The following is a 26,247-nucleotide window of genomic DNA, read 5'->3' on the forward strand; positions in this document are numbered from 1 at the left end:
AAAATTATAACTTTCTAATTTATTTTTAGTACCATTTGATTTTGAGACAAAAACTTTCCATTCACGAGAAATAAGAACATGCGAACAGGAAACTGTTTGATAGTAAAAAGCAATCAAAATCAATGGCAAAGTTGATAAAGATGTGCGAATATTGAGGATTATTTCATTAAATTCGTTGGAAGCGGAATTACTGCAGAATTTTTCGTCTCCGACGGTTGAGTGGAAATTATTAATATTCGATGTAGAATTAATTGGTTTGCTCGATACCGGAAGAAAGACTTTCTTTTTTTATTCTCTTTTAATATTTTTATAAGTTTATGTGGGAACATATTATATCAATATCCAAATAGGTGTTAAGAATATCAAGGCAACGTTTAATAAAGCACATAAGAGTTAAGTGAATCGCATTAAAAAATCGAGTTTTAGTATTTTTTTGGAATAAGGGTCAATGGACTCGATGAGTTGGGTCTTTTTAAATAAATATAACTAGACCGCTTCAAATTTATTTCGAACTTTTTGTCCCAAACTCTCTTTTTCAAAATGGGGGGGCCAAAAAAAATTTTTTTTGAAATACTTTTTCATACAAAATGACAAATATTCAATGAATTTTTGTCCGTTGACCAATATTTTCGTTTTTTTAACGTATCTATATTGAGAATTCCTTATTTAAAATGAATTTCAGAGCAATTTAACTAAAACATTGAAAAATAATTTTTTACAAAAAAAAAAAAAAAAAAAAAATTAAAAAAAATTTTGAAAACATCAGTTCACTAATTTTTGAAAAAATATTTTTAGAGAAAAAAATTCTTGATAAAATATCATGTTCAATACAAAAAGGTTAAAAAATTTAAATATTTATTTGAAAATTTCTTGTAAAATCATAAAAATATGCCAAAAAACGGTCATTTTTGATGAAATTTTTAACTTTTTTTTTTATTTTGCCCCATTGGATTTTCGGCTTTTGAAATGGGGCATGGGACAAAAAGTTCAAAAAAAAAAAATTTGGAGCGGCCTAATTTTCGTATAAAAATATATAATTTTTAACCCTTTTTAAGAAATAATTCTTGAAATTTTTTAATTTTTGTAATTTTGAGGCTAATTTCAAGAATAAATTTTATTTAAAAAATTATTACCTTTAAAATTCATTAAAAGTTAAAAAAAAACATGCAAAAAATATTTTTTAATAACTTTTATTTATTTATCTTTATTTACTTTTTCATAAACTTGTCAAAGTTGAATTTTTCTTTTATTAATTTTCTTACAAAATACGTTTTAAGGTTGATTTTTAAGGTAATATATTTAATTAATTAATTATTAATTTATGCCTGAACTAACTCTATACAAAGAAAAAAGTACAGTAAAGTAAGTACCATTTTAAATTTTGAACTAACAAAAAATTAATAAAATAAATCGACACTAAGTCTTACAACTATTTTTTAAATAGAATCTCATTTTTTTTTAAATTTCTTTTCTATATAATTTTTTTTAAAGAAAAATATTTATTTTTTTTTAATAATGGTGATGTTGGTTTGTGTATTGTTTAATATTTATTTACAGTGTAACTGTTTTCCTAAAAGTAAATTGACTTTGATTAATTATTTAAAGAACTAACAAACTAAAAATACGATAAAGTTGAGATTAATTATTTACTGATAAGGGTGTCCTTTTACTTAATTTTAAACATTTTTTTTTATAAAATCATCAAAAAAGGGAAATACTGTAAAAAAGAAGGAAATCTTTAATATGGCGTGATGTAAAATAGATTTCTAGCTCTAAAATATTTATGAAATCGTTGTTTTTGAAACCTAAATAAAAACCTAAAGTTTACTCAAGAGAATACTTTCTTGTCCTAAATTTATTGTAAAAGGATAGAATTAAGGATTCGACTTAAAAATTAAGTTTAAACATTTTTTTTCTGAGTATACAAAAGGTTTCCTCGTAGAAGGACTAAAAATAATAATAATATGATGGCACCCTTTAAATACCGGTCGATGAATTGAGTTGTGTCATGAAAAGTCTAAAAAAAAAGACTTTCCACAAGAAAACTAAATTTGACCGGTTTTGGTGTCGATTTGTCTTAACATTCAATTTTTCTTTAAGTAATAATTGCCACATGAGTACTTTTCATTTTTTTCTGTGTTTTTTTAGTCTAACGTGATTTATTGTCCTTCGCTATCGCTGTCACTTTTTTCTAAAAAAAAAAAAATGAAAATTTTTAAGAATTTATTTTTTAAAAATAATTTTAATGAAAATTACCTTTCTTTCCGGTATAAGCGTGTCGTTTCAGTCTATCGTATAAGTCGTCCTTTGTGCCGTACAAAGAAGCATTGGATCGGGCTAATGAGTTCAATTTGCCTGGTTGGAGACCTGGAAATGAATCTTTATGGTTTACAAAAAGAAAAGAGAAAAAAAAATGAATATGAGTATAGTTCCTTCACCGTCGATTTTTTTTTTGAGAATTTTTGAGGAGGGTTCATTAGTTTTGTTAAATGAGTTTTGAGTTGAAAATTAATTTTCGTTAGAGAATCTATTGACTACTCACCATCTTTCATGTAAGTCTCATTGTAGAAATTGGGCATTTCCCATCCGTCTTCCTCGTCATCGTAATAATGGGCATACGTGCTGTGGTGTGATGGCGCTATACTTTCGGCATATGGTGTGTGAGCGCCATAATAGAAGTTCACTTGTGATCCCGTTTGATCGATTGCTGGCGTCAACATCTTCTTGGGGTCCTTTCTGCGTCCCGCACGTGCGCAAATCATCCACACAAGCAACACAATCAAGATAATGAAGATAACGGCAGCTGCAATTCCTCCCGCAATGTAAGCGAATTCCGATCGTTCAGCGCATTTTGGTCCCGTAAATGATCCCTTGCAACGACACGATGGCGTTCCCTTCAAATCTTTCACGCATTGTCCGGAATTTTCGCAGAAACCGTCACACACGTCAGTACAAGCCATGCCTGTGCCATTAAATCCGGGTTTACATTCGCATTTGAAGTCACTTGTTTCGGGTACCAAGATGCAATAAGCATTCGGGTCGCAATGCGGTTGTCCCTCGGCAACTGTCTCACATGGATTTGTGCATTCAGCTTTGCTCGTTGCCGCTGTCGTTTTTGTGCTGTGATTTGGCGGGCATGGGATGCAACTTGTTTGTTGTTGTTCCGGTTGATAGAAGCCTTTTTTGCATTCGACGCAAATGTTCATGGTGCCATTGAGGTAAGTTCCTGCACTGCAAACCGGCAATGAGCATTCTTCGATAGCGGAAGCGCCAACTTTGGGTGTGGTTCGTCCCAAAGGACATGCTTGACAGGCGGGTTGAACGCCTTGCGCACGATAGGTTCCGCGTGGGCATGGCTCGCATTTGGCATCGGCTCCCAATTGCATGCCAGATAAACATTCGTCGCGACACTCACTGCGAGATTTGGCCTCAGCTGAACGTGTAGTTTGTCCCAAGCCGCAAAGTTCGCACGAGAATGAACCTTCTTTGGGTTGGAAGAATCCGTAACCGCATGGGCGACACAAACCGTTTTCGGGATCGAGGAATTTGCCAGCGGGACAACGTTCTAAAAAAAAAAAAAAAAAAAATCTATTAAATTTTATTGTCGCTTTTAAGGTATTAAGGCCGCTCCAAATGAAACTCAATAGTTTTGTCCAAAATTTTTGAAATAAAAATGGGGGGGCAAAAAAAATAAAAAATTTTGAAATACTTTTTTTCATACAAAATGTAAATTTTTTAAAAATTTTTGATCGTTAATCAATATTATTGTTGTTTTGAGTTTTTTACATTGATATTTGTGTATTAAAAATTGATTTAAAAATATTTTAATTAAAATTGAAAAAAATTAATATCATAAAAATAACCGTCAAATTTTTTTTTGAAAAAAAAATTCAATAATTTTCCTGAAAATTATTTTTGAAGGAAAATTTTTTTATAAAATTACTAAAAATGAAAAATTTTCATTAAAATTTCTTGAAAAACTATGATAATACACCAAAAATTAGTAATTTTTGATGAAATTTTTAACTTTTTTTTTATTTTGCCCCATGGTTTTAAAATAAGCTTGAAACTAAGTTAAAAATTCAAAAATGCCTTTTGGATGGTTTTAAAGCTTGAAACTAATTAAAAATATGGAAAAAATGTAAAAAAAAACATACCTTTACAATCCGCAGCTGATCGAGCTCCCGTTCCTGCTGTTACTCCGGGACGTCCTGCAATATTTGGACATTTTGTGCATTGCAATTGACCAGTTTCCGATTGATAAGTTCCTTGAGGGCATGGAGTGCAAGTCTTATTTTCTTGTGAATAGAAGGTACCAACAGCGCATGGAACTAAAAAAAGAAAATTTTCATATATGAAAATTCATTCAAATTTTACAAGTTTTCGAAATAAAATATTGAGTTACTTACCACAATCGGGCACTTGAACAACTTGACCAACGGGACAAGCATATTCCGAAGTCAAAACAAGAGAAGCTGGATCAGGAACGGTATTCGGTAAGATATCTTGAACAGCGAATTGATCATCTTCCAAAATCAATTTTTGCAAAAGGGCGCGAATATCGGCGCGTTCTCCAGATGACGAATGAAGAATTGGATCACTGTGAAAAAAAAACATGAAAAATGTTAAAAATTTGACAAAATTAAGGTAATTTTTTGCCATAAGCCCAAATTATTGTTAAAATTTGCTTTTAAGCGCCGAACATTTGAATTAATCCAATCACCAGTTATTCGAATTTTGAAGTTTTTCGATATTTTTTATGGGATGCAAGTTAAAAAGCGTTAGTTTAGCGACTTAACGGCGTTACGAATTACATTAGGGATGAATTATGGAGCATTCGCAGCAAGCAATGATAATATCTAGATAATGATTTTTGGGATTTGGGGAGATTAAATGGGATTTTCTAAGCGTTGTGAATCGTTTTTGTTGCCTTTGCCACCTATTTACTTTGTTTATGAGACTTTTAACGTACTTTACGGCGGGGAATGAAATTTCCAATGTATAAGTGTCGCCATTTTGTTGTCTTCCTTTACGATTGTCTTCCGACTCAATTTGTCTATAAAGTGTTTTTCGAGTTTTGATAAAAGAAATGGAGAATGAAACAAAAAGTGATATAAAAACACACACAAAACACAAAAAAATGTGATTTTTTGAGTAAAATTTTAAAATTTTTACTTACTTTTCGACTGGAATTACAGCATCCAAGACATAGGTGCCTCCTTCTTCCTTTTCAGGTAATGCTTGACGTTTGACACGGTTATTTGCGTTGCCTCCACGATAATGATCGCACTTGACGTTGATGTTGAGTTCCTTGCATTCGCGTGATCCATCGACGGAGTTGGAGCAGAAGTTCCAATCGCGATTGAGAGAGTTGACAGCATTGCGAACCTTTTGACGGAGAACAGTTTGACCGGCTTCGTTGCAAAGTACGTCAGATGGGAACAGCATTTGGATACGGAAGACACGTTGAGCGGGACGAGCAGCTGTTGAAAAGAGAAGTTTTGAGATTTCTGAACGAAATTTTAGTGAAAAAAATGACTTACGTGAGCATGATGGATAGATAAGTGGCTTTGTTGGATCAGGATTAGGACGCCAGAAACCCTCGGCACCACAAGTATAGAATTCGGGAACTTCCTCGCTGAATTTCAAACCAGAGTTGCAAGCAATTTCACAGACCTAAAAAGAATTTTATTAAAATTTGAAAATTTTATGAAAATTTTTGAAGTTTTTACCTTAAATTGACCGCCTGCACCCCAATCTTTGCACGTTTGTGTTCCGCCGAGCGGATCAGCAAGAGGAGGACAGAATTCAGACAGCAATGATACCTTGAAGGAACATGTAGCACTGTTTCCAGCAGCGTCGGAAGCAATGTATGTAATATCGTAGGTACCCCAAAGTAAGGTTTGTCCCGGGCGATGTCCATTTCGTTCGACAATTTTCGTGACGGCAATGTTATCGCTGAAATGAGGTTCATCCCAATTGACAACCGCAGATCCGTTGCGAGCAATAACCCACAAATCTCCGGGACAATGTTCAACTTTGGGAGCTTCCTTGTCAACATCCAACGTTTGGCATTGCGATCCCGAATATCCCGAGGGACATTTACGACTTCCGCATTGCGATGGAACGCTACGTTCAACGCCTCCGCTTGTGATCTCATATCCGGCCCAATTCAAGATCAAACCGCGATACAAAACGGGTTCGCTACGACAATCACGTACTTGTTTCTGTAGCTCGTTCGTTGTATCGAGAGCACGTCCCCAAACTTGAGCCTTTGTAATGCGACCTTGGAATCCAGCTTCAGTATAGGACATTCCCGTTGAAGGCGTTTCTTGATCCGGTTGAGGTCTTCCGAGAACAGTCCATGCATACGATGGTAATGTTTTTCCGCCACCATATTCGGCTTTGCTGGCAATCAATCCTTCCGTGATGAGCAACAATTGTCCGAGTTTTCCATCCCAAACGACAGCAACGTGATGCCATTGCCCATCATTGATCGTTGTGTATTCGCGGAATGCCAAAAAGGCGTCTTGCAATTCGGGGAAAAGCGAAACTTGAATTCCGCTTGAATGAGCTTGCAACATCAAACGACGATTTGTGGGCACGTGAGGCGAATCAACTTGATACATACTGAGGAAGATACCGGTATCGTCTTTTTGAGCAAATTGTACCCACAAAGCGACAGTCAAGCTATCAGCGTTGCCAGTGAAGAAGGGAACAACTTGGGCAGCAGTTGATCGTGAAGCATCACTAAAGTACAAATCGTAATCAACTTGAATAGTTTTGCGACAATCGTCGCCAGTCAAGTTGAAGGGACATTGACAGTAGAATCCTCCGGTTAAATCAACGCATGATGCTCCTGGTGGGCAGGAATTGTCACGACAATCGACAATATCTTCTTCGCAATTCTTTCCGGTGAAGCCGGGAGGACAAACGCAAGTATAACCAGCACCGTTGTCGATACATTGAGCTCCATTTTGACAAACGCCCGCTTCGCAAGCATCAAATTCATATTGACATCCAATACCGGCGAAATCAACGGGGCACGAACAATTGAGTCCTGATCCGAAATCGCGGCATTTTCCTCCGTGCATGCATGGATTACCGATACAACGTTCAGGCGCAGTTTCGCAATTCTTGCCATCTGTTCCGCTTGGGCAGACACAGAAGTAATCTTGGAACAAATCGATACAAGCGGCATCATTTTGGCATGGTTTTTGCAAGGAACACATTTCAATCTCTTGTTCGCAACGTTTTCCGGACCATCCATCGGGGCACGAGCATTCAAACGATCCGACACGATCGCGACAAATACCTCCGTTCAAACATGGAGCTGCTTCGCAATCATCAATGTCAGTTTCGCACATTGCTCCGGTATATCCTTCGCGACAAACGCACGCGAATTTGTTATCCAAGTCGAGACAACGTTCCGTTCCCGCAGGATTGCAAGGATCCAAGAGACATTCGTCAATTTCAGCTTCGCATTGTAATCCAACGAATCCAGGACGACATTTACAGGTATAACCGTCGATCTTATCAACACATGTCGCGCCATTCATGCAAGGCTCTGACTCGCAATCGTCAATCATGTGTTGGCAATTCTTTCCGGTGAATCCAGGATCACATTTGCACTCATATCCATCGACTAAATCAACGCACATTCCATTTTCGCATGGGTCGGATGCGCAATCGTTCATATTGACATCGCATGCAGGTCCTGTCCATCCTGGATGGCAAACACATTCGTGAGCGAACAATCTATCGACGCAAGTTCCGTGTTTGCAAGGCTCCGACAAGCAAAGATCTATTTTTTCGTGGCAACGTTTTCCCGTGAAGCCTGGCGGGCAACTACAACTAAAGTCGTTAACTAAATCTGTGCAGTTGGCGTTCAAGAGACACGGTTTCTCGGCACAATCATCGATATTAATGTTACAAAGTTGTCCTTCCCATCCAGGTAAGCATTCGCATTTGAAACGACCTTGTTGGAGAGCCGTACACGAAGCGCCATTCATACAAGGATTGCCATTCGCTGTGCAAGGATCAATTGTGACATCACAATCTTTTCCTGTGTATCCGCTGCGACACAAACACGTGAAATTGTTCATGCCAGGCTCATTTTTGCACATTGCTCGAGCAGGACAAGTATCGTTACGGCAGTCGGAAACTTCTTCTTGACAATTGACACCCGAATATCCCGGAGGGCAAGTACAACGATATCCTTGAGGCATGTCGGTACACGTTGCTCCGTTATAACATGGTTGTGAAGCGCATTCATCAATGTCGATTTCGCAACGACGACCTGAGAATCCAGCGGGGCAGAAACATTGAACGCCATGTCCCATTGGTACACATAAACCTCCGTGTTGGCAAGAGCCTTCTGTGCATTGTACAGGCCTGCATTCTTCTCGTGCAGTTGCTCCCGGACCATCAGTTTGCATATTTGTCGGGCATTCCATGCAACTTGTGCTTCCAGGCATGTTTTGATAGAAATTAGCAGGGCATGGCGAGCATGGAGCTAAACCTGTCGAAGAGTATGTACCAGCGGCGCATTTTTGACGACAACGATCACGTCCCGGAGCAGCAGGTTGGAATGTATAAGTTCCCGCAGGGCAAGCTTGACAATCCTTGAATCCGCCAGTTGGGGGTTCAGCTGAATACGAGTTGCGAGGACATTCTAAACAAGGTACTAAACCTGTTGGAGAGTATGTGCCATAACCGCAAACAGGAATACATGAATTGATGCTCTTTGATCCCTCTTCACGTGTATAAGTTCCCAAAGGACAACGAATGCAACTTCCTTGACGATCGCGGTTTTGGTAGAAACCACGTGGGCAGTATGTACAAGTGTTTTGATTTTCTCCAGCAAATGTTCCGGCGGGACAATGCAAGCAACGAGGCACATCAGAAGTATCCATGTTCAAAACTTCTCCCATCGAGCAACGGAATCCACGGGAAATTGAGCTCTTCAAGGCACGCAATGGAGGACATTGATTTCCGATGGCAGATACATTCAACAAGGGCTCAATAACGGCTGAAGCATATGGAACGCTCAAATCGAAGACGAGATTCATCGTTGAACCGCACAAATCATACAATTGTGGTTGACGAACGACAGGAATAACAACTAAAGTATAGTCAACTTTAACGAAATTCTCGTCAGTTAATTTTGCTGCATCACCAATAATCGAAACATTCATGGCAACATTAACAGCAGAGCATCTCTGACTCAAAACGTTGTTTAATGTTGGATAGTATTGACGTAGCAAGTCGACGTATTGTGTGAGACAAGATTGAGCAACAACTCCATTGGCGCGATATTGAATGCTTGCTGTAATATGGTAATCAGCTTGTTGAGTATTTTCTGAGACACAATCTGGAACAACGGCTGTTGGTCTCCACAATTTCTTCGTTTCGCAGGAGAATGTTTTTATTGGATCGCCATCCGTGAAACGGAATCCTTGCTTACAAGTAGCAATACATTCAACGCCGCGTTCCCCGGGCACACAATTGATAACTCCATTTGCAGGGGGTTGCAATTCCCAATTTGTACAAGGAGTTGCTTGAACGGAAACTTGGAAATGACACGAAGCTTTGTTATTGAATTTATCTGAAGCGATAACCGTTACATTCTCAAATCCTCCAATTGGAATAGTTGCACGTTCAGGCACAAATGTGATACGAACATCGCCGGATTCATCATGAGTCTTGATACGTTTGCGAGTGTCATTAAAGTTCACCAAATAACTATCTTGCTTGTCACTCAATTCGAAGACGAAACTTTGTGGGCAACTCAACAATGGCGGAGTAACATCGGGAACTGTGATATTGATCTCGCAAATGGCAACATTTCCGTCATAATCGAAAGCAACGTATTTCACGACAGTATCTTCGAAGACATGTAATGGAGTTTTGAAGCTTTGTGGCTTAATTTCCAAACGAGCAATTGATCCAGAATTATCGATGGCTGTTGGTTCAGTAAAGTTAACGGGAAGAACTCCTCCATTTTCATCACGACGAACAACGATTGGTTGTGACGGGCAATTTTGGAAGACAGGCGGTTCGTTGTCAACACATGGCGAATATCCGTAATCGTAACCGAGAAGTGGTTCAGTATCAGGTTCATCACATCCCATGAGCTCGAATTTCAAGCAAGCGTTATCCATGTAACTGACGATACCGAGAATAACGAAACGAGCTTTCACGAATTTGGGCAGAGTGATCATTGCGAGTTCTCCGTAGTTGCCAGGATCACGCATCGTAAGATTGAAATTGGGGAAGTAAACGACGTAATTGTCACTTTCTTTTTCTTTGTAGAAGAAACGAATCTCCGTTGGGCGACCAACAATATCGTTTGTGACAACACCCTTTACGAGAATTGCCTTGACACGATGTACTTTTTGCATGTCGACACTAACGTAGGTGAAAGCTTCTTGTTTGCCGCACCATCCAGTAACGGAATTCAATCGAATGTTACGTGCTTCGTAGTTGGGGCGTTCAGATGTTGCATTAATCGCACTATTGGGAATCTTTCCACTTGCCAAGCCTAAAGGTTTGATGACTTTGCATTCAGGTTCACGAATACACGTAATAGGACGAGGATTGATCAAAATGTATCCAGGACGAGAACATCCAAATTGCACTTCAGATGATTGTTCATAGCTACGAGCGGTTTGGAAACCATCAGCAGGACGTCCAGGATCTTCGCAAACGGGACCTTCACAACGCAAATCTCCAAAGTCCCATGTTCCATCAGCTTGACAACGAACGACGTTATCGTGTCTGCTTGTTTGTCCTGCGAGACGGAAAGTTTTTTGACATCCAAAGAAGAATGAGCTCTGATATTTGGTATCAACATAGTGTCCGTATTCAGCGCCTGGCGTTGGAATTGGCAAACCGCAATCGATACGAGGGCATGAAGGTGTTCGTCCACTTAACCAATAATCGGGTAATCCAGGTTGAGGATCATACACACATTGACGGAAACTTGAAGAGGCAGTTCCGCGCAATAACCTTCCTGGCATGTCGCAATTCAGCGTAACATTATCTCTGAATGGTACGAGAACACTTTCTTGATCAGCACGGAGTACAGAAAGGCCTTTAGCTTTATCGTCGGGAAGAGATACGCATTGAGCATCTGAAAAGTAAGTAAAAATTGTTTAGTTGATATTCATTTATTCAGAAATTAGATTACTTACACATGCATTCGGGTACTGTTGCATTCCATTGTCCGCTGGAAAGACACAATAACGAAGCAGATCCTGACATAACATATCCAAAGTCACATTGGAAGTTCACCAAATCACCGAAGTGATGTTGAGTCTTGCTTGTTAGCAATTTTCCGTTTTCAGGAGCAGTTAATGGCGAACACATAACAGGTACACAAGTCTTATTCTTTTGATAGAGATCGCCATCATGAGTTCCCGTCTCTGATTTGCTGATGGTAAATCCAGCAGTTCCATTTTGTGTGAACAATTCGTAACCAGCATTGCACGCGCATGAATAACTTCCAGGTGAATTGATACATTTTTGATCGCATCCTCCGTTATTCTTCGAACATTCATTGATATCGACACAATCCAAACGTGTGCATCCCATAACTTCAAGACGCATACATGGAGCATAACTATAATCTTGAATTCTCAAACGCAAGTAACGAGCTTCAATTGGAACAGGGAGATTCAAGATACTTAGAGATGGTTCCAAGATGCGGAATTCAACAGCTGTTCCATCGGGATTTGCATACTCTTTGAAGACATCTGTCAAATCGTCGGTGTATTGCAACCGGATTGCTGACGCGAAAGCAAGTTGATCATCGAATCGTTGAACGCCTTGTGTACGGAAGCCACGAATGACTGTTGGAGCTTTGAAATCAATTTGAACCCAATTACTTCCAGGCTCAACATTGTTTCCGCACCATCCAACAGAATTCAATCGAAGCATTCCTTTGCTGTAACCTTCTTCATTGCTCGAAACAGTAATGCTCTCTTCAGGAACACCTCCATTCGCTAATCCCAAATCTCCAATGGGACGACATTCAGACGTTGCCGTGAATCCCTTCTTACACTTGCAGTAGAATGATCCAGGCGTGTTTGTACATTCAGTAGATGCCAAATCGCATTGCGAGGTACTGCATTCATTGATATCATCACAAGTTGGTACATTATCGAAAGTTTGTTCAGAACTACATTTGATGATATTTGTTCCATTCAGTTTGAATCCCTTATAACATTGAACACGAGCTTCGTCGCCAAAGAAATATTGACGTGTTGAATCAACGATAAAACCATTTTTCACTTCGGGGAATTCGTAACAACGTTTGCGCGAGCAAGATGGGACATCACTGCTCCATGTTCCGTTTGACATACAAATGAGAACTGGATGTCCTGTACGTTGATATCCAGGCTCACATTCAAAACGGATAATTGTTCCGTAACTTCGACCTCCTCCATTGAGTAAGGTAACGTTGGCATGAGCAACTTCAGGTAATGCGGGACATTGAGAAGCCATACAAGCTGGTTGACGTTCCCATTTTCCATCACTCAAACACGCGATTTTCTCAATAGCATTTCCAGATGGGAAAGCAAATCCTGCGTAACATTGATACATGGCAATTCCCTTGTATGTGACGTTGGAAGATCCGATCGAAAATCCATTATCAATTTGTGGTACAGGACCGCAATAAACTTCTTGACAAGCAGGGATGTAATCAATACTCCAATTACCTCCCTTTTGACAAACAGTTGTAATCTTATTCTTTCCTGTGGCAAATTCTTGTCCAATGGGACATGTGAAAGAAACAGTAGTTTCGAATGCTGTATCACGATTTGATGCTAATGCTCCAATTCCAGGCTTAAGATCAGGACAATCAGCGGAGAATGTGGCAGACCATCCTTCAGCATTGTGCAATGCATCAGTTTGGAATTTTATCAACATCTCACCCGACGAAGCTGTTAACGTAATTTTGGGTTTAGCTGTTCCCGTAAATCCTTCGCCAGAATGCAAACGGAGTCCAGAAGTGTTTGGACCATCGTAAATTTGAACGTGATCTGTGCTGTGTACGTTGAAAGTGTCAAAACGAAGTGACAATGGACCTCCCGAGGGATTCTTGATGTTGAAGAAGCACTCTTGATTGCTTGGATAATCGCTTAAACCGAAAGCTGGAGAGGTAACTGTACCATTACGTGCGACAATAGTTGCTTTGCAACCTTGCGTGTAACGAATGTTGAATCCTTTGCGTGAATCTCCGAGACTTGTTTTGAAATACAAGTACAATTTGTTGCCGGTTGAGATAATAACGTTCGAGTTATCTCTTGCATTTCCAGTTAAACGAGCAATTGGACGACTATTTGGTTTATCTCCGTCTCGGATGAGGATGTAATCACGATCGTAGTTCAATTCCAAATCTTGGATTTCCAAAGAGATGATGCGACCTGGTTGAGCTTGAATGATGTACAAACATTCCAAACCTCCGGGATAATTTTGTGGGTAACTTGGGCTTGTCAAGATTTGACCTTGAGCAGTTGCTCGCAATGTACCTCCGCAGTTTTGTGGTTCAGTTTTCCATGTAGCGCGGAAACCTTTGCGTTCAACACTTCCATCTGACACGAATTTGACAATCATGAAGTTGCTGGCTGTGACATAAGGTTTATTTTGGATTTCTTGACGACCTGAGAGAGTTGCTAATGGAACACTCTTGTCTTCTGTACGTCCTCCAACCAAAATTTGAACAGTATCGAAAATTTTCTCAGTTTCAAAGTCTTGGAATTGCAAGATGATGTTACTGCCTTGCGGCCCTTCCAATGTCCACTTGCATTTCGACAATGCATTGTAACGCGCGGGATAATTAGGCGACTCAATAACATCTCCGCCAGATTGCATATGGAAATGGCACATATTCGGACAATCGATTTCGTCACTTCCATCGCCACAATCGTCATTTCCGTCGCACTTGAATGCCTGATTTACGCATTTTCCGTTGGAGCAATGCAACGAATTTTGTGGGCATGCCACGGATTTGCACATGAACGGTAACAAACTCTCGCAAGTCCCCAATTCCCATGACTGAAGACTATCTTTGGCATTGACGGCGACACATTCACCCGATTCGGGATTCGGTTGATTCAGGCTCCAGAATCCGGAGTACTGGGAAACGAGTTGTCCCGCAGCCGATTCTAACGTATTGGTTCGCAAGTCATCGAGAGATGCGAGACCGAGCCAGTATTTCTCGGAGGTGCGTCTTCCGTGATCGGCAGTATTAGCAATGGATAAGGTAAGATTGTTCTCCGTGTAGGAATCGATGGCAACGAGTTCCGATCCGTATCTGAAAAGAAAAAGAAAATGAAGGAATTAAAAATGTGTCAATAACTTAATTCAATCGTAAGTAGCGCCGAGGAGAAACCGGTCATCGCAAAGCAAACAAATTATAAATTCCGTTTGTTAATGAGATGAAATAACTGTTCATGAAAAATTATCGAGGGTTATTCAAAAAAAAAGCGTTCATTGAACTTTTATTATCAACAATATCAATAAAATCCCGAAAACAGCCTTAATGCCCCAATTTTTTTACACAAAAAGTTCAATCGTTCCGCATTCTGAATCTTTTCGGACATCACATAACCGAAATTTGCATACAAAGATTTCAACTTCAAGTACAGCAGTAATAAATAAAAACACTGAATGAAAGGCGAACGAAATTAAAATAATTAGCTAATAATATGACATTCATTATTTTTGTGCCATTACCGGCATAAAGTAGGAACAGCGAAGAAAAAGTCTTGTAACACATTAACACACAAAGTTTTTATTTTCGATATTTTTTGGTGATCATGTGAGACCTACTTTACTGTACATCAGTCCGTAAGTAATGAATTTAATAAGCAACGAAAAAAAGAGAAGTGTAAGGTGAATTGACTTGATTTTTAATCCATCTGAAACGAAATGAAGAGCACGAAAGGGAAATTTTGACATGGTAACGCCTTTCGATGGCCAAGAACGCTCTTCTTCGTGCATTATGAACCGTGAGAAATCTTCCTTTCTGCTTTAAATAATTTTTTTCTTATTTCCAGAAAAATGTTCGACAAATGTTGTCAGATTGTGCAACAAGTGTGTACTTCTTATAATTGCAAGTTTGTATCAAAACATGAAAAAAAGTAAATGTTTGTGAACAAGAATCATTTATATTATTTGAACAGATGTAATAAATAACGTAATAATTGTAAGCTTTTATTTGCAGTGAACGAGTACTATCACTTGATGGCAATAATCCAGCACAGTGAATGAACCCTTTGGGAAGCATCTTCTCTTATACCAATTACACGTGATTCGTTAATAGTCTTTTGAGAGGGTAAACATGTTGCAAATTGTATAACATCGCGTCTCTTTCTCTCTCTGCTTAGGTAATTTCGCATTAAAAACAATAATGGAACATACATGTTCGAACATTATTATGTTACTGTTTCACGTTTGACTGGTCACAGCAACTTTGTAAAAAAAAAAATATTTAATGAAGGAGGTGCAATGCGTGACAAGGATTAACCCGATAGGCAAAGCAAGTGCCTAAAGTAATACATTACCTTGATGGATTGGAATCGCAGAATCCGATCATTGCCCTCAAGAAAATTTTTCTACTTTTAATTAGTCTCCTGAGTAAATTGCATAATTTGTAATAATAATGATTAATGCATGGAAAAAAAATCATCATGGGGGTCCCAGAATGCGCCATTCAACGCAACATGATGCCGCAAAAAGACATTTTATTGAATTTACATGCGAAATACAAAGCCGCAAGTAATTACAACAGCGGTAATTATTACAAATTTCGTAATTTTTATACAAAAAAAAAAATATTGGAGCATCGTTCCAGCTACTTACTCAATATTTATTTTTAATTTCAGATCTCAATAAAAATTGAAACCAAAATTAAAGGAGAGGCTTTACAACGTCAAGGATGTATTTCATTCAACTTGTCATGCGCATTGTTATGCAGCTATTGTTTATTTGTTCGTTTTCATGTTGCACAAATTGAGCCTGTGGGCTTTTATGTTGTCTTACGATCTATTTTTTAGTTAGACAGCAATCCAGCCACAAAATGTGTTCGCACAAAAAACAAAAAAAATACATAATAACAAGCGAATATATGTTCAATTAAACTGTTTTGTACAGTTAATCAGTTATTGGCTTGTGTACGCGTAAAAAATGAGCAAAGAAAGAAGGAAAGAAACTCGTTTGCTGCATCAACGACGTAGATTCTAGTTTCACATGTGCCTCAATGTACGGTATAATAAGATATTTTGACAACCTGAAAATCTTAATATGGAATGTTGTTTGCTTTAATGTACATGTTAGGTACTCGTTTAGAAGATATTTTAAAAGAAAGTGTGAGTACATGAAAAAAAATCGAGAAATACGAATTTTTTAAGTGTAGGTACCCACGAGTGTGTAGTAGACAAGAAAAATACTTTATTTTCGTGAATTGGATAAATATATAGCACACAAACGCGACTTATGAGACCTACTTTTGTGCACTGTTGGTAGTAACTGTCGTTCTATATTGCTTCCAAGAATAATAAAAAAAGGCGCAAAGTGTATTTTTTTTGCTACCAAAGCTCATTATTTGGGGTTTAATGACCTTTACAGTTATAAACTCACACCTCTTTTATCATTATTTGTCTAGAAAATTGCCACTGACCTGTTATTATCTGGTAGCTCAGAACGAAAACGTAATAAAAACATGTAAAAACGATGTAAGAACATCAAAGTATGAAGAGAAAGACATCATTTTAATGCTTGGCAATCATGTGAATGCATTAAATGAGCGATGAGACTCTGATTGCGTAATGAAACGTGTTTTTGTTTCATCATAATTTGAATTTTATTTACAACTATCTATCATTTTTAGAGTGGCTCATCGTCATTTAATTCAATTTTGCTCCAAATTAGGCCGAAAATGTTAAAAATTGTCCATTTTTGGCATGCATTTCGAGTTTCAAAGTCAAAAAGTTAGTCAAAAATTAAAATTTAAGCCCAAATTCAATTGACAATCGGTCAGTCATTCATCAAAATAGTTGTTAATTTTCGGTTTTCATTGAGACTCTTGGTACGAACTCATTTCTCAACGCAACGAACATTGGTTTAACATGGAAATCGTGACTTGAGTGGTTCGACAACAGGTTCATTATTATAAAAATATCAACAATGACACCGACGTGGTGACAAGTAGCAAAGAGTGACTCAAAAATTGATTGATGTGTGAATCGGACTCGAAATTTTAAAGGTATTTTTAAAGAAAATCATCTCTTGACACTCCTTTCCTTGCAAAAAGTTAATTGTTCGCATAAAATTCGACAAACTCAACAATGTTCATTATTTAATTAAGACACGCGATGCTTCCTCAATTACTTTTTTTGTCGTTCAAGCACGAGTTGTCCCAAAAATCGACTCAATTATCGCTAAAAATGCAGTTATTCAATAAATTATTCATATAAAAGGGAGTGTCGCTGACCTAGTTGAACATTTTTCTTTTTGCAAAAGCACTCTCAGAATCTTCAAGGTCCCACTAAGTTACTTTTCTTGTTAGTTGTCGGACTTACCTTCTACATAATTCGGCTGCTTTTTCCCATGAATGTTTAATTGAAAAATATTTGTAACAATTTAAGCCTCTGAGTTCCCAACCTGCAAAAAAAAAATGCAAAATTATTAACAATTTTCATTATTATTAAAATTAAAGAGTTGTTAAAATAATCGCTCAATCTGCCTCGTGGTTAACCGTCATTCCATTCATTCGGACATGCAAGTAATAAATTTGAGTACAAAAAAGCTCCCTAATCATAGATATTAGAGAAGTAATTTATAAAAGCACTCAGTAATGTTCGTAAATATTTTTTTTTTCAATTTAAAAAAACAAAAGAAATTATGTAATTTTACCTTTCGCATGAACCGAACAATAAATGTTAAGTAAATTTTATAGGCGGTAAAAGATAAATATTAATTTAATTAGAGGTGATTCAAATTTTTTGTGCGTAAAAGAGTGTTAGAGTGTCGAAATTGCCACGTATTGTAATAATTTATCGTTTATTGTAGGTATTAATCAAATGCAGAGCTCGGTGAGCTTGTTTAACACGCATCGTTGTTAGACAATCCGATGTGTGTGATTTATTTTATGTAATGTTATTTTAAATGTTGTAAATTATTTGTTAATTTTTTTTTTCTTTCAATAAATCGATGAATATTTACTTTTTTAATAAATGGCAAATTTTTGACCATTTGAGATGTCAATCATCGATTTTTAAAAAAAAATTATTACAAATTATAAAAAAAGCCATGAAACTTTATTTGAAGCTAATTTTTTTCAACTTATTTGATCTTTACCGGGTAAATTTTTAAAAAATTCAATTAGATTTTTATCAAATTTCAAAGTTCAAATCTAATTTTAAATCAACAAGATATAAATTTAAACTTGCAGAGAAGAATTTTGACAAAAAATATTTCAACTGTCAATATTTTTTGTATTGTCAAAATTGAGACTTAAAGAATTTTTCCAACTAAATTTTTGAAATTTAAAATTTTATCAAAAAAAAAAAAAAAAAAAATAACTTTAAAATTTTTTTTAAAAAAATAAAAAAAAAATAATTAAAAATTTTATAAAAAAAAAAATAAAAACATGTATTATAAAATTGGGTTAGCGGCCTAAATAAATTAAAAAAAACTTTAAATTTTTAAAATTGGGTTAAACATGTTATGGATCAACTTTTAAATTTTTCGTGAAATCGATTTTTCTCGATTAAAAACTTTAAGTTGTTTCTAATCAACAAATTTCAACACAAAACCCGTTAGAATCATCTTTCATCTGAAAAATCTCCAACTTCTTTCACGTCATCAAGTACCTCTCATTAACACGAACCAACATTAATTGAACGATCCATCATTACTTTACAAGTCAAGTCACCTCTCAACTTGAAAACTTTTACTCTTTAACATCATTTATGAATGAAAATAAAACTCACAAAACTAATATTTGAAATCGATGTTGAGATTAGAAACAGAGAAATTTTTTTCTTTCCATAACTCGCCCATTAAAATGATAAATCACCGAAATGAGTCAAAAAGGCCATAAGCTATTAACCCACGGTGAGTGCAATTTCCTCCCAAATTTACATTTAATGTATTTTTGGCACAATCGAACACTTTGATCGGCAAATGAGTGACACTCGTCGATGTTATCTAGAACGAAGGAAATCCGAAAATGGAAGTTAACTGTTTCAATTGTTTTTTTAATGAATAAAGGTGCATTGCATATCAATTGTTTTCAGTTTGAAATTCCGTGCCATTAATTAAGAACGGAAATTGATCCAAAAAACAAGCCTTTAAGATAAAAAAAATTAAAAATCTGTAAAAAACAATGGATTTTAATTAAAAAAAGACGAAATTAATCGTTTCTCATCACAACATGACGACCACCCGGAAAAATTTTGAGCTTCTCATGCAGTTAGTTGTCTATTAATGACTCGTCTAATTGATTCGTCATGGTTGGCGCGGCAGATGATGAATAATTTCTAATTTCTTTTCAAAGTCAATGTCTTTCGCTACGAGGTCCGTAGATGGGATATTGATTGATTTATGTAATACAGGACTTGAAATGAAGTTCAAAGCGATAAACGAGCACATTTGGCAATGAAATACGAGATACGGAGATAATATGCGCGAAACACGACCGTGGATATAAATTTATTACGAAAAGGTGTTAAATGCACGCCCAAAAGCATGCATTTGTATTGAAATTTCTCTCGTTTGTTTTTTTTTTGCCTTGTTTGTTACTCTGATGACCGGTCGAATTCCATACATTTGCTTAGAGTCATCGCCATTATTGTATCATGTGTTGTGTTTCGTGTCGGTTTAATGTTGAAATTATTGTTATTATGCGGCATTATCTTGTCTGCCAAAAGAGACAAGAGACTCGTTCGTCAAAGACGTCTAAAGTGTGTTAAAGTTTTTTTTTTATATTTATTTTTAGGTGAAATGAGGACGATGATGGCATGCTATTGTTTAGTTTTGCAGCTTTGTGATTTGAAAAAAAAAATCAAATTTGACATCGACTGAAACCAAACCGTTAAAATGACCTTTCTTCAACACAAAGTAATCAACATTCTTTTTCTCCTGTTTGGTTAAAGAATACTTGAAGAACAATCAGTTGCTTTGTAAGTAATTAACTTCCTTGACATATGTTCCATACGTTCAAAGCGAAGTGAAAGATCATCTCAAAGGTCAAGGTAATCACAGCCGTTGATGATCTCGATAGATGAAAAAGCCACTGCAATTTTGCCATTCACTCAAGAAGCAACAAAGTTGCAAAAAAAAACACATTTTGTTGTGGTTCAACTAAACTCTTTCAATCATCAAACAAACGTACGTGACTTCTTCTCTGAACGTGGACAAATAAAAGGGAAATCTCATTATTACTTGAACCAGTATTTTTCATTCTTGGAATTGAATTGGCAGCAACAACAACAACAACAATGCCATTTGTGGTAAAAATTTTACGCGATAAAAAAGAAAGAAAAAGAAAAAAACCGGTAATGTTCATCGTTTAGTAGTCGATTAGTATCGCTTAGGTTGCTGCTTCCTTTATTAGAAAATGTCGTTAATAAACTTTTGCTTTTCTTCTGGTAGGTAGCTGCTGTTTTTTTCTACTACTTTAATGAGTAATTGCCAATGAGATGAACAGTTATTGCGCGGTTGATGACCATTTTATGGGAAAAATTGAAGCCTTTAATGAGCGAAGAGGAGCGACGTTATTGTGGGTAAGTAAATATGGTCATTAGAAACAAATATAAATAAAGAATGGGATGTCATGTCAAAGAAATCCACGAAGAAAACATGTCAAAAAGAACAGTTAAATTTGATTGCTGTTCGCAGTTGGCGATAATGATCTCATCAGATATTCTTCCCGCATGTGCGTGGTAATTAAAATATTAACGGGAAGTGTTGTTTCTTGTCCGTTTCCAGATGAACAGCAATAAATTGTCATAACACAAGTTAATCCCGACTTTAAAAAAAAAATTGTGTTTACGTAACATTGCAGACTTATTTGCTCAACGAACGAGATTTTTGGTATAAGTAAGTAAGTGCTTGTACGTGCATAGCAATATTTGGCCAGCACGGTTTCATTTAATATTTTAAAAAACAAATAACAATGCGAGATTTTCAAATATGTTTCACGTTTCTATAATACTGACATTTTATTTATGCAACAATGCAGACACAAAACAAGAACTGTTATAAGTTATTTTTTTTTATTTATGTAAGCGGCTTTAATAGAAGCGTCACACTAATAAAAATTGAAAACTCATGGTCGTCGATCCAATTCTCCTATCCAATTAAATTGGATATTTTTTGGATTGAACTTTATTGAATGGTACAAAAAAAAATTGACATGGCATGCGTTTGGCAAAGCGTTTGTTAACCAATTATTTATTTTTTTATTCAAATAATAGGCACAAGAGACACTCTGTAGGTCGACACGAAGCATTCGAGACATTCTCTTCCTGATTATAATTTTCTGCTTGATTATAAATGGATTAAGGAATGACGAGGCGGAGACTGGATTTCGATGCAGTTTGGTAAGTATACTTAATTAAATTTTAATTAGCTGGTATATCCTACCGCTAGACAATATGGGAAAAAAAATTTTGCAGTGCAGTGAATTAAGACGTCAAACTAACAAAAAATTGGAGTAATGACCCGGTTTCGCATAAAAAGAAATTATCCAGGCTTTATTGCGAACTCATAAAAAAAGAGTGCCGATAGTTATTGCACTAAAAGATAAGCTAATTCTAGCGTGCAATTTTTTTGAACATAAATAATCAGCCACGCTACAAATACTTTTCTCAATGAACATAAATAAATCGAGTAAATAATTAACGATTATACAATCGATTCCTCTGGAGATTTGAGCAAGCAAGCGAGCAACACAATAAGAAGAAATTTATTTGAACTTTTTATGGGACAGTTACATGCGTTGAGCTCAAATCAATATGCATGGCTATTGGAGTTAGAAGAAAAAAAAAGTAAATAACTGGTGCAAATGAAACTCGATTGGTTGGTATGCAAATTAGAATAACTGTTTGCTATTTAGCATTTTTTCTTCACTTTAGTCGCGCATGTGTGTGTCTCCAACATATTCTTGCTATGCGTTCACTTTACATATATTATGATATAACTGCTAGAAGCACGACGACGAATGTACAAAGAAAAAACAAGAATTAGCTTTGATTTGAATCGTTTACAACAAGCAAGCAGAGAAAATGTGGTATGCGGTTTTATGACAGAACCTACAACAGTGGAATGGAATACAAAATCGTGTATTTTACAATGTTTGTAATTGAAATTTTACCACGTTGTCACTATTGATTAAATTTTATTGCCCGGTGACGAGCGAAAATCAATGGTAGCCTTCCATTTGAGCAGCTTGAAATAGTACTTGTGCGACTCCAGAACGAAACACCATAACCATAAATTATTAATCTCTGACATAATTGGGATAAAATAAGATAAATTCATTCGTTTTATGAACTGAACTGCATTCCATACTGCAAAATCTGAAGCAAAAACCACTTGTAATGTATTAGAGGTGTGTTTTGTTACTATTCAATATTATTTACAATTATGATCATTCTTGTGATTTGCACTTCTGACACTCGAGTCGAGTTAGCGTGACATAACAAACACTTTAATGCTCCATCAAAAACGAAGAGAGGTTAAAAGTTAAATACAGAGAGTGGTAAATATTTTTTAACAAGAAGCCTGAGAGGCGCTTGCTTTCTCTTACATAAGAAGAGTAACATAATAACAATATTTTTTGTTGATGATGATTCATTTGCATGTTCGCTAGTTTATTATTATTGTCGGCATAGACGAGACATGATGAAATCGATCGCGGTAAAAGTACTTTTAAGTCGATCGACACTCGATGATGGGTTCAAAAGTTGGAGATCCAGACACTTAAGTTGTTGAACCTTCGTGTACTTTGATGAGAAAGTTTGATGACACCGGATCCGATAAAGTTTTCTCCAAAGGTATCAAATTCATTACACGTGCTTCTTACTGTCCACAATCCATAACAAACAAAAGTGCATCAAAACAACAATTAAACATGAATATGACAAAACAAACAATTTCGAAAAAAATTCATAAATTTCTCTTTTTTTTCTATTAAATTTCATTGGAGTTGTGATGTGACTTGAATTGAAATTCATTGAAAAAAATGCGTTACTCATCCGTAAAATTTTAATAATTTTTTCGTGATAATGACCCTTTGATTGTTTTGATGTCTTAATTGATATATGGAGCGCAACATTGTTGCAATTCCACGTGATTTATTTCTTTGGCTTGTCGCCAATGAGTTTCAACTCTCACTTAAAATCCGTTTCCTTCAAAAGCTATTTATGGTCTCAGATTTTATCTACCTGACCATAACTTTTTGTCTACTTCACTTGATTCTGCCCGAAGGCAATTCGAGATACAACAAAATTTAGCTATTAATTTTTATCCAAACAATAAAATTCACGAGAAAACGAAATGGATCCATTTTTGATTGCGCAAATCGTGAGTAGAGTGCTTGTAGAAATAATTGTCCAAACAAATTTCTATGAAATGTTAACAGAAGCATTTCGTGATCGGAAATGATGAATTAACTATCATTCTTAGAACAGCTGCTTTGCTCATAGTTTGCATGATGCGTCGGAGGCACACAAAAAATATGCAAAAATCATGTTCGATTTGCATAATTTTATTTTATTCATCGATTGATCTGTCGTCAATTTTACCACGGGATCCATTAACGTGGGTATACAATGTCACAGTGTTGACACGCAAACCATGATAACCGTAAAAATATTTTCATTTCTTCTCCTTTTTGTGTTTTATTCCATTTATTATTATTTTAATTAGCAAAACTAGTTTGTGACTAAAGACAGTGGGTCACTAGATTTTTGTTGTCATTTCCGTTATTTATTTATACTTTTTGATTTTTTTTTCTACTCGGAGAGAACGTTGACAGCGGCTTATTCCAACAACTTTCACGGTCATTACAATTCATTACGTCTCTTAATTACATTTCAGTGGCTAATTATTCAATGTCAATCTATAGAGTCGATGCTAAAAACGGCCCTAACAAAGGTCAGATATGAATGAAAAGATAATAAGACTCGGCATTTTCGCGTGTAACGTAAGTAGTTGTACACGAAAGATCATGTGAATAACAAGCGCGAGTCTATTGTTTCATTTCATCACCTTTTGAAGTATTTTCCCATTATTGGTGTCACACGCATTTCGACTTGTAGTGAGGTAATTGATCAAATTTAGTACTTTATTATACGTTAAGACAAATATTAAGATATTATTTTGGGTAAATTGCTTCCGTTTGCTCATAATTTTGATCAAATCTACGAAAATTTCTTGTAAAATGGCTCAAATAGTTCATCAACCTACTTCCAAAAGCGATAAAATTATGAAATCAACCCATCAAAACGCTCAAATGTAAATATTTTTACATCGATCTGCATCCCCACGTGATTAAAGAGGCTTGAATGGCAACGCAAATCAATTAACTCCGAACTTTTTGGGCTGATTTGCGTATCTTGTGTGTCGTAAACTCGCTTTGTGGGAGAATCGCACCACATGTAATGGCATAAATTACAAACTTTTCGATGCAACATACACGTGGAGGCGGAATTTTGATCACTTTTAAGGTGTATTTCGTAAATTGATGGATTTTGTGAAACTTTCTCAGGTCTCAATGATGCCGGAAAGCATCATTTTTTTCTCAAACCTGATTTAATGATTGAAAAGTAGCAAAAATTAACAAAGACACTCAGTCATAACTCTTCGTCAATAAGAGAAAATAATTACAAAAATTCCAGTTCCTCAATTCCAATCGTAAAATAAAAATGTACAATAAATCCAAATAATAAAAAAAAGTTATAAAGTGATCATTACTTGCGTTTCATTCACTCATTATTATTTATGAAAAATAAATAATGAAACGTATTTATGAAGTAGTTACTTGTATTGTATGCTAATTACCTACTTTTCTTTTGCGTTTATTCACCACAAAGGTGATATTGATTGAAATTTTGTGTCATCTTCATGACTTGACGGCACGGCATGAGCAGAAATTAGCAGAAAAACAGTAGAAAGGTGCGATTACTTACCATGTGGGCACGAAAAAAGGTCCTAAAAGAGAGAAAATTTCATTAGAAATTGTTTGAAATTTACTTTTACGATCGAAAGTAGTTCAAATTTGCTGAAATTTCTTTGATTAAACCGCCTTAATTGAGAAAAATTTCTCAAATATAACAATAAATTCGATTTTTATCAAAACTTTAATTATTTTATATATGGGCGCAATCAATGGAAATTTAATAAATATTATTTTCAATTAAAATAAAAGCACGATAATGTGTACTTAACAGCAATTCGAACACTTTCTGTTTGATTTTCGTGAGGAAAAGTTAAAAGAAAGCTCAACTTACCTCAGACCTGAGCGGTGCGATGACGACGGCCAGCCAAATTAAAATGGCTGCCGAAATTTTTGGCATGGCTTCTGAAAGAAAATTAAAAAAAAAATCAAAATTAATCAATCATATCAAAAAAAAATCATTCTAAGTCACTTTCGGATCAATGTTGCATGAAAAATCAATAAAAAAACGACGAAAAGAAAGTAAAAGCACTGTTTAGGAAGTTTTCCGTCGTCTCTATGTTATAGAAAAATATAGAAAAAAAATCCGGTTCGCATCACAACTCATTCGTTACCTAAACAACGCACATAAAACTCTTGCAATAAAATAAAAAATAAATAAAAAAAAATTTCATAGGAATAAAAATCGCAAGTGAATCATAAGTTGTTTTACTTTTCCTTATAGCCATTTACAAACATTTTATTTAATTTTTTTTTCTGTATAAAAAGTCAACAAAAGCCACTTTCTATCTCGTTGCACAAAATAAAAAAAAATCTCTGCTAAAAGTGCATCATGTTCAATTATTCATACATCACACGCATGCACATGTCGACGACGACAGAAAATAATTTTTTAATTTATCAATCATTTAATAGTCCGCAGCAGAAAGCTGTGAGTTGACAATTATCAACTACTTCTACTACTACTGGCAACCGGTGTGATCGATGAAATTCTTTGAAAAATGAAAACGTAATTTTTTTCTCTCTTCGCTAAATATTGCTAAGAGTCTGGTGAC

At 35.9% G+C, this 26,247-nt stretch overlaps 1 protein-coding gene across 1 annotated transcript; it reads right to left on the reverse strand.

Moving 5' to 3' along the window:
- Positions 1-2,159: 2,159 nt before the first annotated feature.
- LOC134828623 (sushi, von Willebrand factor type A, EGF and pentraxin domain-containing protein 1) lies at positions 2,160-25,592 on the reverse strand. Its single transcript, XM_063841605.1, has 13 exons — positions 25,527-25,592; positions 25,206-25,227; positions 17,589-17,670; positions 11,196-14,320; positions 5,733-11,134; positions 5,544-5,676; positions 5,180-5,483; positions 4,973-5,056; positions 4,410-4,600; positions 4,158-4,331; positions 2,543-3,565; positions 2,257-2,367; positions 2,160-2,191 (listed from the first exon to the last, which is right to left on the reverse strand). Exons 1-13 carry the CDS (start codon positions 25,590-25,592, stop codon positions 2,160-2,162), a joined length of 10,749 nt encoding a protein of 3,582 aa, XP_063697675.1.
- Between the last annotated feature and the right edge of the window lie 655 nt (positions 25,593-26,247).

The sequence above is a fragment of the Culicoides brevitarsis genome, chromosome 2 (genome assembly GCF_036172545.1).
Source record: "Culicoides brevitarsis isolate CSIRO-B50_1 chromosome 2, AGI_CSIRO_Cbre_v1, whole genome shotgun sequence".
Taxonomy (NCBI): domain Eukaryota; kingdom Metazoa; phylum Arthropoda; class Insecta; order Diptera; family Ceratopogonidae; genus Culicoides; species Culicoides brevitarsis.